General features: G+C 37.0%; 1 protein-coding gene across 1 annotated transcript in view; it reads left to right on the forward strand.

The window, feature by feature from the left end:
* The window catches only part of COL19A1 (collagen type XIX alpha 1 chain), a gene marked incomplete at both ends in the record, with an annotated part of 383978 nt that overhangs the window by 149732 nt on the left and 219720 nt on the right, over positions 1-14526 (forward strand). The window contains one exon of the mRNA XM_080699922.1: positions 10299-10352. Coding sequence (XP_080556048.1) covers positions 10299-10352 — 54 coding nt within the window. The remainder of the gene's footprint in view (positions 1-10298; positions 10353-14526) is intronic.

Raw genomic sequence — 14526 nt, forward strand, 5'->3', positions numbered from 1 at the left:
ATGGCCATCCTCCCAAAAGTGATCTACAGATTTAATGCAATGCCCATTAAACTACCAAGATCATTTCTCACAGACATAGAAAAGTCAGTTCTTAAATTTATCTGGAATAACAAAAAGCCCCGAATAGCCAAGGTAGTTCTCAGCAACAAAACCCAAGCTGGAGGAATCACAATACCTGACTTTAAACTATACTACAAAGCTATTGTAATAAAAACAGCATGGTATTGGCAAAAAAAAAAAAACAGATACATAGACAAATGGAGTAGAATAGAAGACCCAGAAACAAGTCCACACACTTTCAGCCAATTGAATTTTGACAAAGGGGCCAAAAACATACACTGGAAAAAAGACAGTCTCTTCAACAAATGGTGCTGGCAAAACTGGTTAACCATATGCAGAAAATTGGAAATTAATCCCACTTTTTCACCCTGCACAAAAGTCAACTCAAGATGGATCAAAGACTTGGAAATTAAACCAGAGACCTTGAAGCTCCTTGAAGAGGGCATAGGTCCAACACTGCAACACATAGGCTCAGATAAACACTTTCTCAATAAGACCCCAAAGGCACAACAAACCAAAAGGCGAATCGATGTGTGGGATTGCAGGAAATTGAAGAGCTTCTGTTCAGCAAAGAAAACTGTCAGGAACCTCAATCGAGAGCCAACAGAATGGTAGATTTTTGCCTCCTACCTCTCCGATAGAGGACTAATATCTAGAATATACAGAGAACTCAAGAAACTCAACACTAAGAAAACAAAGCATCCAATAACAAAATGGGCAAGTGACTAATTAGACACTTCACAAAAGAAGAAATTCAAATGGCCAATAAATGCATGAAAAAATGTTCAACACCACTGGCAATCAGAGAGATACAAATCAAAACTACCCTGAGATTTCACCTAACTCCAACTAGAATGGCAATCATTCAAAATACAAACAACAATAAATGCTGGTGAGGATGTGGAGAAGTGGGAACCCCAAGATATTGTTGGTGGGATTGCAAATTAGTGCAACCACTTTGGAAAACAGTATGGAGAATCCTCAGAAGAATGGGAACAAATCTACCATTTGATCCAGCAATACCACTTCTGGGTATCTACTCAAAAGAAAAGAAACCAAACTACCAAACTAATGCATGTGTATCTATGTTTATAGCTGCACAATTCATCATAGACAAACTATGGAACCAGCCAAGATGTCCATCAACAGATGAATGGATTACAAAACTGTGGGATATGTACACAATGGAATTTTACTCAGCCATCAAAAAAACCTCAATTACATCATTTTCAGGGAAATGGATGGAACTGGAGGACATTATGCTAAGTGAGATTAGTCAGTCACAAAAAATAAGAAATCAGATGCTTTCCCTAATATATGATAGGGAGAATTGAGTCATAGGAGGAACTCTAGATGAAAAAGAAAATCCTATGGAAGAGCAAACAAGACAACCTAAAGGAGGAGAAAGGAGGGGGGAAGAGGAAAATCTCTAAAACACACAATGTACTTAAACATATCGAAGTCAACCACTAAGCCGAGCAAGGGAGGGAGGTAAGGGAAGGGAATGGGGTGGGAATTGGGTAGGGGTTAAATCAGTGGTGTGTGCATGTCTCTACACACAAGGTTTTTACCCCTATATAATGTATGAATGTAATGCACCAATAAAAATTAAAAAAAGAAACTCTAAAAAAAAGAGAAATTGGCAATTTTACAAACATTCATGGCATTGCTTTTACTAGGCATTTTTATGACTTCATCTTTCTTCTCCTTTCCTTAATCACCCTCAGTCACTCCCCTGGAGTCTCTGCTCATCTGTTTGCCTTTGCTCTTATTTCCAAATACCTCTCTAGCTTCCGTTTATAACAGAGAACATATATTCACTTGTTCTTTGGAACTGGGTGTATTTGCTTTATATAATATTCTTGAATTCCATCCATTTTCCTGAAAATGGTGTAATTTTGTTCTTCTTTATGGCTGAGTAAAATTCCATTGTGTATATACCAAAGTTTTGTGATCCGTTTGTCTGTTTAAAAAGTTAAAAACCTAGGATCTTATTGGGGGGGTGGGGGAGAATGGAACCCAGGGGCATTAGACCTCCAAGTTACACCCCCTGCCCTATTTTTTATTCTTTATTTTGAAACCGGGTCTCACTGAGTTGCAGAGGCCTCACTAAGTAGCTGAGGCTATCTGCGAACTGTGATCCTCCAGGTCTCAGCCTCCTGAATGCTGGGATTACAAGTGTGCGCCACCATGCCCGGCAGTAATTCTTGTTTTAATGTTCTGAGCTTTCAGTTTTATTGATAAAGTTTCTACCTGAAACTTTATGTTGGATTGTTGGTCCTATACCCTCTTCTAGCAATTTCTTGTTTAATTTCTAGACTTTGAACCATCATAAGTTGACTTGTTTTTAATAGGATGTGATGTATGGATCAAAGTTCAGTTTTTGTATGTGGACATTCACCATACCAATAATTACTTTAAATGTGAACAGATAAATACTCCAGTCATCAGGCAAAGATTGTCAGACTGGATTTTAAGAAGCAAGCTCCAATTACATGATATCTATAAGAGATACAGATTAACTTCAAGGTATAAAAATTGAAATTAAAACACATATAAAGGCTTTGTATCTATATAGTAATCATAAAATTGTAGAAAGGCCATAATAATATCATACAAAATATATCTGGTGACAAGTAACATTAGAGACAGGGGAAAATGTTTCATAATGCTAAAAGATGAACAGTGATAAATGTGAATTTGTCTAACAGAACCTCAGGATGTGTAGAGTAGGAACTGACAGAAATGAAAGGGAACAGGCAATTAGAGATCAACAGAAGAAATTTAACAATTTGATTTGAAAATTTCAATATTCTGTTACTAAGAATATAGTAGACTTGAATATCTCTACAGTGTGTTTGTACTAACATTTACAAACACTGGCGAGGATGTGGAGAAGTGGGAATTCTAATACATTGTTGGTAAGATTGCAAATTAGTGCAACCACTTTGGAAAACATGTGGAGAATCCTCAGAAAAATGAGAACAAACCTACTATATGATCTAGCAATACCACTTCTGGGTTTCTACCCAGAAGAATGGAAACCAAACTACCAGACTAATGCATGCATATCTATGTTCATAGCTGCACAATTCACCATTACCAGACTATGGAACCAGTCAAGATCTCCATCAACAGATGAATGGATTGTGTACACAATGTGTACACAATGGATTTTATTCAGCCATTAAAAAGAACAAAATTACATCATTTGTGGGAAAATAGATGGAACTGGAGAACATTATGCTAAGTTAGTCAGTCACAAAAAGTAAAAAATCAGATGCTATTCCTAATGTGCAGAAACTAGGTGAAAAAGGGTCATGGGAGGAACTCTAGACAAGGAAGGAGAAATGGTAGATGAGCAAATAAGGCAACTTAACTGAGGCAGGAAGGGAGGAGGGAAGAGGGAAATTACATTCATAAACATATGAAAGTCAATCAGTAAGCCAAACATGAAAAGGAAGGAGAGGGAGGAAATGGAGTAGAAATTGAGGAAGGGCTAAATGAGTGCTGTGTGCATGTTTGCCTCTACCATCTTGTGCCCCATTTAGATGTATGACTACTATGCACTCATAAAAAATTAAAAAAATAAAACACACACAAATAAAATATCTGTGATAAAATCCCTATTTTTTTAATTTTTGGAAAGTTTTTGTGTAGGACTGGTTAAATTTTAATAAATATTGAAGCCACCTAATAGAATTAAGCCATCTGGATCCAGGCTTTTCTTTCTAGTAAGATGTTTAACCATCATTATTATGTATATAATTTAAATATGTATATGCAATTTTCTTATTTGTTTTGGGGACAGTTTTAATCAATTTAACTTTTTATGAAGTTTTATACTTCATTTGAATATAAATGATGAGTGAATATTATTGTACTGATTTTGACTTAGGGGAAATAATTTCAGCAGTGTAGTTCTAGCCCATGCCATACTGTAACAAATAGAAATTAGGAGCTGATAAATTGGAAGAAGGAACTTCATCTTTATTTTTAAATGAAATAATCATATATATTTAAAAATTGAACATACTTATGAAAATTCTACTAGAACTTATCAAGTTTGGCAAGGCTGAAGGAATCTATGTTAATATTCATATTTCAATTTTATTTATAAATAGTAACAAAAATCAAAATGAAATTTAAAAATTTACTTATAATAGCATCAAAATAATAAACTACTTAGGAATAAATTAAAAAGCAAAACAAGTGAATGACCTATAAACTGAAAACCACAAGATATTGCTAAGAACAATTTAAGAAGACCTAAATGAATGAACAGATGTTTTCACGTATTAAAATAGCCAAGCTGGGCATGGTGGCACATGCCTGTAATCCCAGCATTTGGGAGGCTGAGACCTGAGGATCATGGTTCGTGGACAGCCTCAGCTACTTAGTGAGGCCCTCTGCAACTTAGTGAGACCCTGTTTTAAAGTAAAGAATAAAAAATATGGCGGGGGCGTAGCTCAGAGGTCGAATGCTCCTGGGTTTCCTTGCCAGACCAGCAAAAAGAAAAAACATAGTTAATATTGTTAAAATCACAATTTTCTTAAGTATTAACCTATAGATTCAGTGAAATCTTAATGAAAAAACTTGAAGCATTTTTGTAAATGCCAATAAATTGAACTAAGTCATATGGAAATACAAATGACCTGATATAGTTAAAGTGACTTTGCAGGGAGCACTGACATATACCCCCAGACCCTTTTAGTTTGAAACATAACTCCCTCCCCATTCCCCATACAGGATACTGAGATTGGCTTTAAAAAATAAAAACACAGAAATAAGCTCAAGAATCTGATTTCAACAATTAGCATAAAGATAAATTAAAACATGTGGATTGAATGAAAAGATAGACATTCACATATATAGAGACAGCTGATTTTCAACTAAAATAGATAGTGAAAATGAAAGTTAAACAAAAACTATATTCCTAAGAAGAAGCCAGGCATGGTAGCACACACCTGTAATCCCAGTACTTGGGAGGCTGAGAGAGGAGGATAGCAGATTCAAAGACAACTTCAGCAAGTAGTGAGACTCTGTTTCTAAACAAAATAAAAAATGTTTTTAAAAAGGGCTGGGAATGTAGCTCTTAGGTGGAGTGTCCCTAGGTTCAATCCTCAGCACCACCAAAAAATAAAAAGGAAAAAAAATTCTAAGAAGAAACATTGAATACTTTTGACTGAGAAAAATTTCTTAGCTATGGCACTAAAAGGGCAATCAATTAAAGAAAAAATTAAAGGGCTTATCAAAATGAAACTATCCAAAGCACATGATGTACTTAAACATATCGAAGTCAACCACTAAGAAGGAAGGAGAGATGGGGAGGGAATGGGGTGGGGATTGGGTAGGGCTAACTGGGTGATGTGTGTCTACACAAGTTTTTTTTTTTTTTTACCACATTATGATGTGTGAATACAATGCACCAATAAAAATAAAAAAAATAAAACTACAGTAACTGGGTTTATAAGTTTTAGTTCATTGTGTATCCTCTGTACAGGTCTGAAAGAGTATATTTAGTGTCTTCTCTTTGAACCTCATGAAATAAAACATTATAATGATAAAAATAATTAAGTTTCTTTAATAAGCCAGGAAGATGACACATTAATCCATTAAGTTGTGTCACTCTTAAGGTAGACTTGCCAGAGCTAAACAAATTCCTTGGCTTAAAAAAAAAAAAGTCCTAGGGGTAGACAGACAAAGAGTGGGAAGTTGAGCTTGAGGGGAAATTTGACAGCATCCAAAACTACATAAGAACTGTCCACCAAAATTTCATCTGAGAATCAAAACAGGCCCAGGGCAGGTGGTACAAGGGGAAATTAAACCAATTGAATAAAAGGCTCTATGCATTCTACTTTAATTGAACAAATAACTTGGGATGACAGTAGGAATTCTTTGACCATAAAAGTTGCTTCAGTCTTCTTAGTTGTTGATTTATCATCAGTAAAAATGAGAGTACCCACCTTGTAGGGTTACTGCTAGAATTAAAAGGAGTCCCTACAATCTGAAGTGCTTAGCACAGAGCCTCGAATATAGAAGACAGAAAAATGTTATTATATATTGATAACATCTATTGAAATAATATTACTATTAATGAATACCTATATTTTGGATGATAAGGGATTAATTTGAGCTCTGTAAAAGGGTTTCACTACTTACCTGAATATAATATTTTGTATGCAAAGGCATTGAAATTTTATTTGGAAGATCATTCAATTTTGATACAATTGATATAAAATTTTTGATATAAAAATTAGTTCTATGAAAGAATGGGTAATTGGGGAAATCTTATTATAATCCTTCCCATGTATCCTCTCTCTTTTGGTTAGTATTGCATTTAAGTTTTTATCAGATGAGAATGATTTATTATATTTTCAAAGAAATCTCTAAAGATGTTTTATTTTATTTTTGAAGCTTTCCTTCTTTTGAACTTACCCAAACACCCAGAAACATTCTAAATGCATTTACTTTCTAACAGCCTTTGATCTCAGATAAGTTTTCTTTAATTGTAGTTTAAATCTTTAATGATGCAGTTTTATTTTTATTCATTCATTCTCTTTTAATTGAAAAGAAGGGAAGAGCTGGTTTACTATTATCAGCTTTCTTTTGTTTGGATTTATTAAATATGCAGCACTTGAATATATATTTTTTCTGTTCTGGACATAGAACCCCCTCAGTTTATGTTTTTTTTTTTTTTTTTTTACAAAAAGTGATAGAATTTAAAATGGAAAAGTCTTAGATATAGTCTTAATATATAACCTGATTAATTAATAACAGTTAAAATTGTATCAATTTTTTTTATACTTATGTGGTAAACAGCTTGATATATTTGTGCAACTATCAGCTGCATTATAACCCTTTATTCTATAAATGATAAAAATGCTTTAGTTATTAATGACATTAACTCTTAACCACCATATGATATATATATATATATATATTTTTTTTTTTTTTTTTTTTTTTTTTGGTGGTACTGGGGTTCCTGGAAGCCCTTCTACATCTGGGCTACACTCCCAGACCTATTTTTTTTTACATTTTTATTTTGGAAACAGAGTCTCCTAAGCCAGCGTGCGCAGCTGGCTTCCAACCTGCACTATCCTCCTGTCTCTGCCTCCCAAGCGTGGGGATTACAAGAGTGCGCCACCACGCCCGGCCACCATATATTTCTAATTTATCTTTAGTGTTTTACTTTATAGTTCTTTTGCCTTAAGAGTTTATGTGAATTTTTCTTTTCTTTTTTTTTTTTTTGTGGTACTGGGGATGGAGCCCAGGGGCAGTCTACCTCCGAGCTTCATCACAGTCCTATTACTTAGTCTTTTTATTTTTTGAAACAGGGTCTCACTGAGTTATGAAGGGCTTTGATAAGTAGCTGAGGCTGTCCGTGAACCCCGATCCTCCGGTCTCCAGCTCCCAAATGCTGAAGAGTTTATGTTAATATTTTGCCAAACACATTTTTTCTTCTTGTGAATTTTTTGTGGTTGTTCCATGCTTAGATATATATTATTCACCACAAGCTCTAATCTAAGTATGGCTGTATTTTCTTCTATGAGGACTTAAGTGGTTTTATGGTAGCTCTGTAATCCATCCAGAAGTAATTTAAATGGAAGATCACAATTTTGTTTCATTTTGTTTATTATAGCATATTGTTTCAGTCTTTTTAAATATTTCATATCATGTATTTTTTACATATACATTCATGATATATTGTACCTCAGTAGTTCTTAACTGAAGGTAAATTTGCCCTCTCAGGGGTATTTGGTAACATCTATAAATATCTTTACTTGCCATGACTGAGGGTAGAGGGGGTGAAAGAGGCTGGCTACTGGCCCCTAGTAGTAGAGGCCAGAGATCACAGTACATACCCTACACTGTATGGAACAGCTGCACAGCAAAGAATTGTCAGTAGGTTCCAAGAATAAAAGACCTTGATTGATTGTTAGATACCATTCCTCTGCGAGTTAGATAGTAATATCATGAAGCCTGTATTTCTATTTCCTATACTGAAAGACATTTTGAGAGACTTTTTCCTTCTGCTTTAAAGAAATCCAGGTACACTGTACTTTCCATTATCCCTGGTCTGTTTTAAAAACAAATAAGCTTAGCCAGGCGTGGTGGCTTAACACTTGTAATCCCAGTCCTTGGGGGCTGAGACAGGAGGATCTTGGGTTTGTAAGCAGCCTCACTACTTAGGCCCTCTGCAACTTAGGGAACTTATTTCAAAATAAAGAATTTTAAAATATAGGGCTAGAATGGAGCTTGGTGGTAGAGTTCCCCTGTGTTCTATCCAGAGTACCACCAAACAAACAAACAAAATGAGCTTAATAGTTTTAGGTCACAAGTTCTGTACCTTACTGCCTAGGTTGAGTCAGCATCCTTGGACACATGACTTGGCCTGTCTTTTGTTTCCCTATCCAAAAAAGGAGGGTAACCATAGAATTTCATGACTCATATAGCAGTGACTGCTATAGAAGAACAAAATTATGTCATTTGCAGGGAAATGGATGAAACTGAAGAATATTATGTGAGATTAGTCAGTCACAGAAAGTGAAATGTTGGCTGTTCTCCCTCAGACATGGAAGCTAGGGAGAAATTGGGATGCAGGAGGGACTCCAGACAAAGGAGAAAATTCAGTGGGATGAAGGAGGGGACCTAACTGAGGGAGGTGGGAGAGGGGAAGCACCTCAGTGGGCATGGCGCACACAGAGACTCATCACTGTCAATCACGGCACCATGCATGGGAGGAGGGGAGGCGAGGGAGTGGAGTGGGACCTGGGAGAGGGCTCAGTGAGTGCTGAGTGCGTGACCGCCCCTCTCACTCATTTAGATGTATGATTGCAGTGCACCGATGAAAAATAAATAGCCACATGTGGCTGGTACTACTGTACTGGACAATACAGCTCTATGTAACAACTCTGCCCTTCTTTCCCAGCTAGAAATCCTCAGCTTCATTCTAACTTGTACATATTTTACTGTACCTTCAATTGTCATCTATATATATGTTCATATACTGATGATAAAGTTATTTGTACTTCATTTTAATGTTTTCAAAATAGTAATAATGCATATTCTTAGGCGATCGGGACTTTGCTGATATATTTCTGTTTGTAGAGTTTTCAGTATTAATTTATTCTTTCTTAAAATAGTATGCTTGTTTTTATTTAATATTTTATAAGAAGAATAATGATTTTATTGTAAAAAATGAAAGAAGAACACAAAACATAAAGAAGGAATAAAAATCACCTTAGTGGTACAAAACCAAGATTGCTACTACTGCTATTATGATTTCTTTTTTTTTCTGCTATTATGATTTCACATGTGTGTGTTTATGCACCTGTGCATGTTACACTCACACACACACACATACACACACACAATGATAGACTTGGTTAAATTCTTTTCATACCTGATGGTTTATTTTTAAATACTTTGCTATTATCTAGATTTCACATGTTTACTGGTAAAAAGAAAATAAAAAATATTCAGCCATTTTTATTGTTTTTATTGTGTTTTATCTCAGTATTGTCTCTAGTACTCAGAGGTAGACAGATAAGTAATAGGTAGACAGATGGGCAGGCCGACATTTTTTTAGAAATTGAATTATGTTGTAGATATGTGGGTGTGACCTTAAATGTATACACTTTTCAAGTGAATATCAAGTAAAAATTATGTCATTTGTGGGTGTGTCATCCCAGTGGTGTGAGCAGCCATTCGAGCATATGTGACTTCAACAGAAATCGCTATTTCCATTCATTATATATATATGCCATTATTTATTTAACTTGTTCCCTACTGAGCATGGTGGGTGGTTCCCTTTTTCTACTACTACACATATGCTTGTGTTCTATGCATTTGTGCCTTAAAGTTTTCATATCCAATTATTTCCCTAAGATACATTCTTAGAAGTGAAATCACTTGGCAAAGTAAAACAGAGTTAAGATCCTTGCTGTATATTGCCAAATTGCCGTCCAAAAAGTTCTTTGTTGCTCATAGAGGAAAATAAATAATCCTTGTTGTACTTATACTTACACTTTAATCATTTTATGCAGCTTTTCTTTGAACCTCTAAACTTCTGTTTGGTTTTAGGACCCAGAATTGTTTTTTAATGAATTTTTTTCAAGGGATTAACAAAGTAATCACTTTGTTGTAAATATACATACAATGTAACTCTCCCTGTTTGGTCTTTGTAAAGGTTTTTAGATACAGCATTTTTCATTGTATAAATTGTTTCTTTCTAGGGTGAACAAGGTGCAAAAGGAGAACCAGGTCTGGCTGGCCTTCATGGACAAGATGTAAGCCTAATTCTCTTCTAATATTTTGTTTACATTTTGCCACTGAAATATGCTATCTAAATCTAGCATATTGACTATCGACTAGCTAGATTTGACTATTTTGGCAGAACTAGCTGCAATTAAACAAAAGTAAGAATCGGTGCAGTTTCTATGCCTGCTATTTTAACAGCAGTGAGTTGCAGTTTGTTCCAGATAGTTCTTTGGCTTTATATGTTTCATATTAGTGCTTACACTCAACAGCCCTTTACCTTGTAGTTTCTGGCTTGCATTTTTTTCAATCATCCCTTATCTGTATCTTTTCTGATTTGTTTTGTTTTGTTTTGTTGGGGTACTGGGGATTGAACCCAGGAGCATTCTACCTCCAAGCTGCACCCCAAGCCCTATTTCTTATTCTTTATTTTGAAACAGAGTCTCACTAACTTGCAGAGGGCCTCACTAAGTAGCTGAGGCTGACTGCAAACCTGTGATCTTCCTGTCTCAGCCTTGCAAGTACTGGATTGCGAGTGTGCGCCACCAGCCTGGGATCTGTAACTTTTTTCACATATGTTCTGCCGTGGCCTGTACCCTCACCCAGACTTCACTTGCCATCTCCACCCAAATCCCCATCTAGTGGGAACCTGTGTTGATAGGACCCGCCGTGGAGATGGGGAGAGCAGAACTAGCCTAGGGAACTGCGCATTTGGATGGCCTTCCCCCAACCAAGCTTCTCAAGCTCAGGAATGAAGACTATGCAGCTTGTGATAGCTCTGATTCTCAGTGATCTTTCCTACCCCTTGGGACAGTCATCCCTCCTCCCTCCAGAATGCTACTCCAGGTCTTAGGAAGGAATGTGCAGATAGCCCAAACCTGAGGGCATTATATTTCCTCTGAAATATAATCTTATTTCAAGTCATTACTCTCACCACTTGATATAGATATGCTAACCTTACTGGGGGCAGTATAAAAAATGAGAAAGATTTTTCCCTTGGTTTCCTTTTTAATTTATGTAAAATCATGTTTAAAAGGACCTGAAAGAGTCCGGTATGGTGGCAGACTCATGTAACCACAGTGTTTGGGAGGCAGAGACAGAAGAATCACAAGTTCTAGGACAGCCTCAGCAACAAACATACTGAGGCTCTCCGCAACCTAGCAAGACCCTGTTTTAAAACAACAAAAAGAAGCAGAAGAAGCAGAAGAGGAGGAGGAGGAGGAGGAGGAGGAGGAGGAGGAGGAGGAGGAGGAGGAAGAGGATGAAGAGGAAGAGGAGGAGGAGGTGGAGGAGGAGGAGGAGGAGGAGGAGGAAGGCATATAATTAAGAAACTAAAGATAACTAAGAAACTAAGATTGAACCCCTGGGTTCAATCCTCTTCAGGACCCCAAAAAATTAAAAAATAAAAGTATTCAGTTCTTCACACCTAGAGGTATTATGAACCCCATCTTGAAAGCAGCAGATCAGTACAGTGGGAAGGGAGGTTGAAGACCAACCCTTGGGGTCTATAATGAAAGCAAGAGGGATCCCTGAGGGGATCCTTCAGGAGAGATACACCCCAGGGGTTAACCCTAGTCGTTAAAACAGGTACTAGGCTCTTACCTCCTGTCCCAGCTTACTTTCTTGTGTACTTTCTAGGAAGCTCCATTCACATCTTAAGCAGCATCCTCATTCTTGTTCCTCTCTGCTTCAAAGAAACTTTCCTACATCCAGGATTGGGCCCTGGCCCCAGTGGCTGCTAGCTGATGGGGGTAGGGGGTCCTGCATCTTTTCTGCCATCTTGGTGCATCTGGACACTGACCCACATGTTAAATGGAGCATATGATTCGCCTCTCTCCCCTGTCATTGGAGGTGCCTGGACAGGAGGTAGGAGTTGAGTAGAAGGCTTGGGTTCACTTTGTGGTAAGAAAGTTGCTATTCCCTAGGAGGTAGTTCCAGCTGATCACAAAATGTTTATCAATTAGAACTGCTGGTCCTGGGATCCAAGGTGACACAGAACAAAAGAGAGACAAAAATGGGGGCAGAGATGCCAAGTGTTTGTGTGTGTGTGTGTGTGTGTGTGTGTGTGTGTGTGGTACTGGGGTGTGGAACCCAGGGGCTTTTCTACCTCTGGGCTATGCTCCCAGACCTATTTTATACCTTATTTAGAAACAGGGTCTCACTAATTTTCTGAGAGCCTCACTAAGTAGCTGAGGCTGGCTTGGAACCTGTGGGATCCTCCTGTCTCTGCCTCCCAAGCACTGGGATTCCAAGCATGCACCACCACGCCTGGCTCTAGATGCCAAGTTTTAAAATTCTAATTTTAATTAATCATTGGACATTTGCAGGCCCAAGTGAAGAGTCTAGGTCTTTGTTACACTAGTACTTAGCAAATGTTTGGGGTAAGTTTTCAATATCTTTTTGCTGAATCTTAGATTAAAACTGGGAAGTTATTATAATAGTCTAAATAAACTAAGTAAAACCAAAACTAAGACAAGAGTGGAAAGGCAGGTGCAGAGAGTGACACTGCAGAGATAAGATATATGTCATTTGGCACCTGATTAGAGTGCAAACTCAGTTCGACATTTTGATCATTCTTTACAGAAAGGATATTAACCTGTGAGAAATGTAAGAGCATCACAAGAGACAAATTGCACAGCTGCAAAAGATAACCAGGTGCCATGTTTGTGGGCTCTCAAAGACAGAGGAGCAAAACCAGATTTTTACTTTTTTTGTGTGTGTGGTACTGGGGTTCCTGGAAACCCTTATACCTCCGGGCTACACTCCCAGACACCTATTTTTTTATATTTTTATTTGGAAACAGGGTCTCTTAAGCCAGTGAGGCTGGCTTCGAACTTGTGCAATCCTCCTGTCTCTGCCTCCCAAATCCAGGGATTACAAGCATGTGCCACCATGTCTGGCAAAACCAGATTTTTAGTTCATGGATGTCAGAGCTCAAATAGAGAGGTAGAGAAAGGATTTTTCCAGACATTGGAATAAAACTAGAATTTAGAAATTTGGAATTTTTTCTTGTGTAGCCTGAGAGTGAGGCACTTGGCTTTTTTGAATCAATCAATCAATTGCTATCCATACACATTTGAGTGCCTGCTGCATGCCCAGATGCTCTGTGGCCACTGTATGAAATCCCAGTGTGGAGACCCAGCAGGCACCATGACTGTGACCTTTTCTCCTGGGAAGGACCAGCAGGAGTCCTTCACAGAGGTGCTATTTCTTTAGCACCATAATTGTTTAATATAGCTCATTAAGAACACCATAAAGCATGACAGAGGACATTAACTTTCCTCACTTGGTTACTTAATTAATATGTAGATGGTGTTATCTCCCTTCCCTTAATTTTGCTAAAGATATTCAGAAGTCATGACCAAGAAATGAGAAAAAGTCATGAAAGTTTTCCACCTTCTCTTTTACTATCTCCAGACTTGAAGAATCAAGTGCTGTTTTGTTTTTTTTTTTTTTTTTTTTTTTTGGTTTTTTTTTTTTTTTTTTTTTTTTTTTTTTGGTGGTACTGTGGTTCCTGGAAGCCCTTCTACCTCTGGGCTACACTCCCAGACCTATTTTATTTTTTGGAAACAGTGTCTCCTAAGCCAGCACGGCTGGCTTCAAATCTGCGCAATCCTCCTGTCTCCGCCTCCCAAGCATGGGGATTACAAGAGTACACCACCACGCCGGGCTCAAGTGCTGTTCTTACTGTGTTGGTGCTATTAAAGTCATGCAGAATTTATAAGTAATTTTCTAGACAAGTTTGAAATTCAGTCCTCACTAACTTTCTGAGTTTGCTAGAGGAAGGGGCAAGAGCATCCATATTTTCAGAAACAACAAATAGATGCCAGGAAAATTAAGCAACTTTATTTTAGAAAATAGTACAATCAACCTTTAACTCTGAATGTTTGACTGAAAAGTTGCATTTTTTCCCACAGAATCATGCCACACAGTATTGCTTATTTTTTAACGCTTAAAAAAAGGACCACAGAGAATATTTTTTTTTCTATTTTTTTTTTTTAGGTTCTCTGGTAAGAAAGAAAGCAAAAAGAAATATTGAAATGTTTTCATGTAATTTTAATTTTTCAACATTATTTAGTTAAAAGATTATTATTTCCTCCACCAAATGTTCGTGGAAACCTTATCAAAAATAACTTGACAATATAGGGAAGAATTTAGCTCTAGGCTTTTATTTAGCTCCAATAGTTTATATATCTGCCTTTAGAA

The sequence above is a fragment of the Muscardinus avellanarius genome (assembly GCF_963383645.1).
Source record: "Muscardinus avellanarius genome assembly, chromosome: 8".
Lineage (NCBI taxonomy): Eukaryota > Metazoa > Chordata > Mammalia > Rodentia > Gliridae > Muscardinus > Muscardinus avellanarius.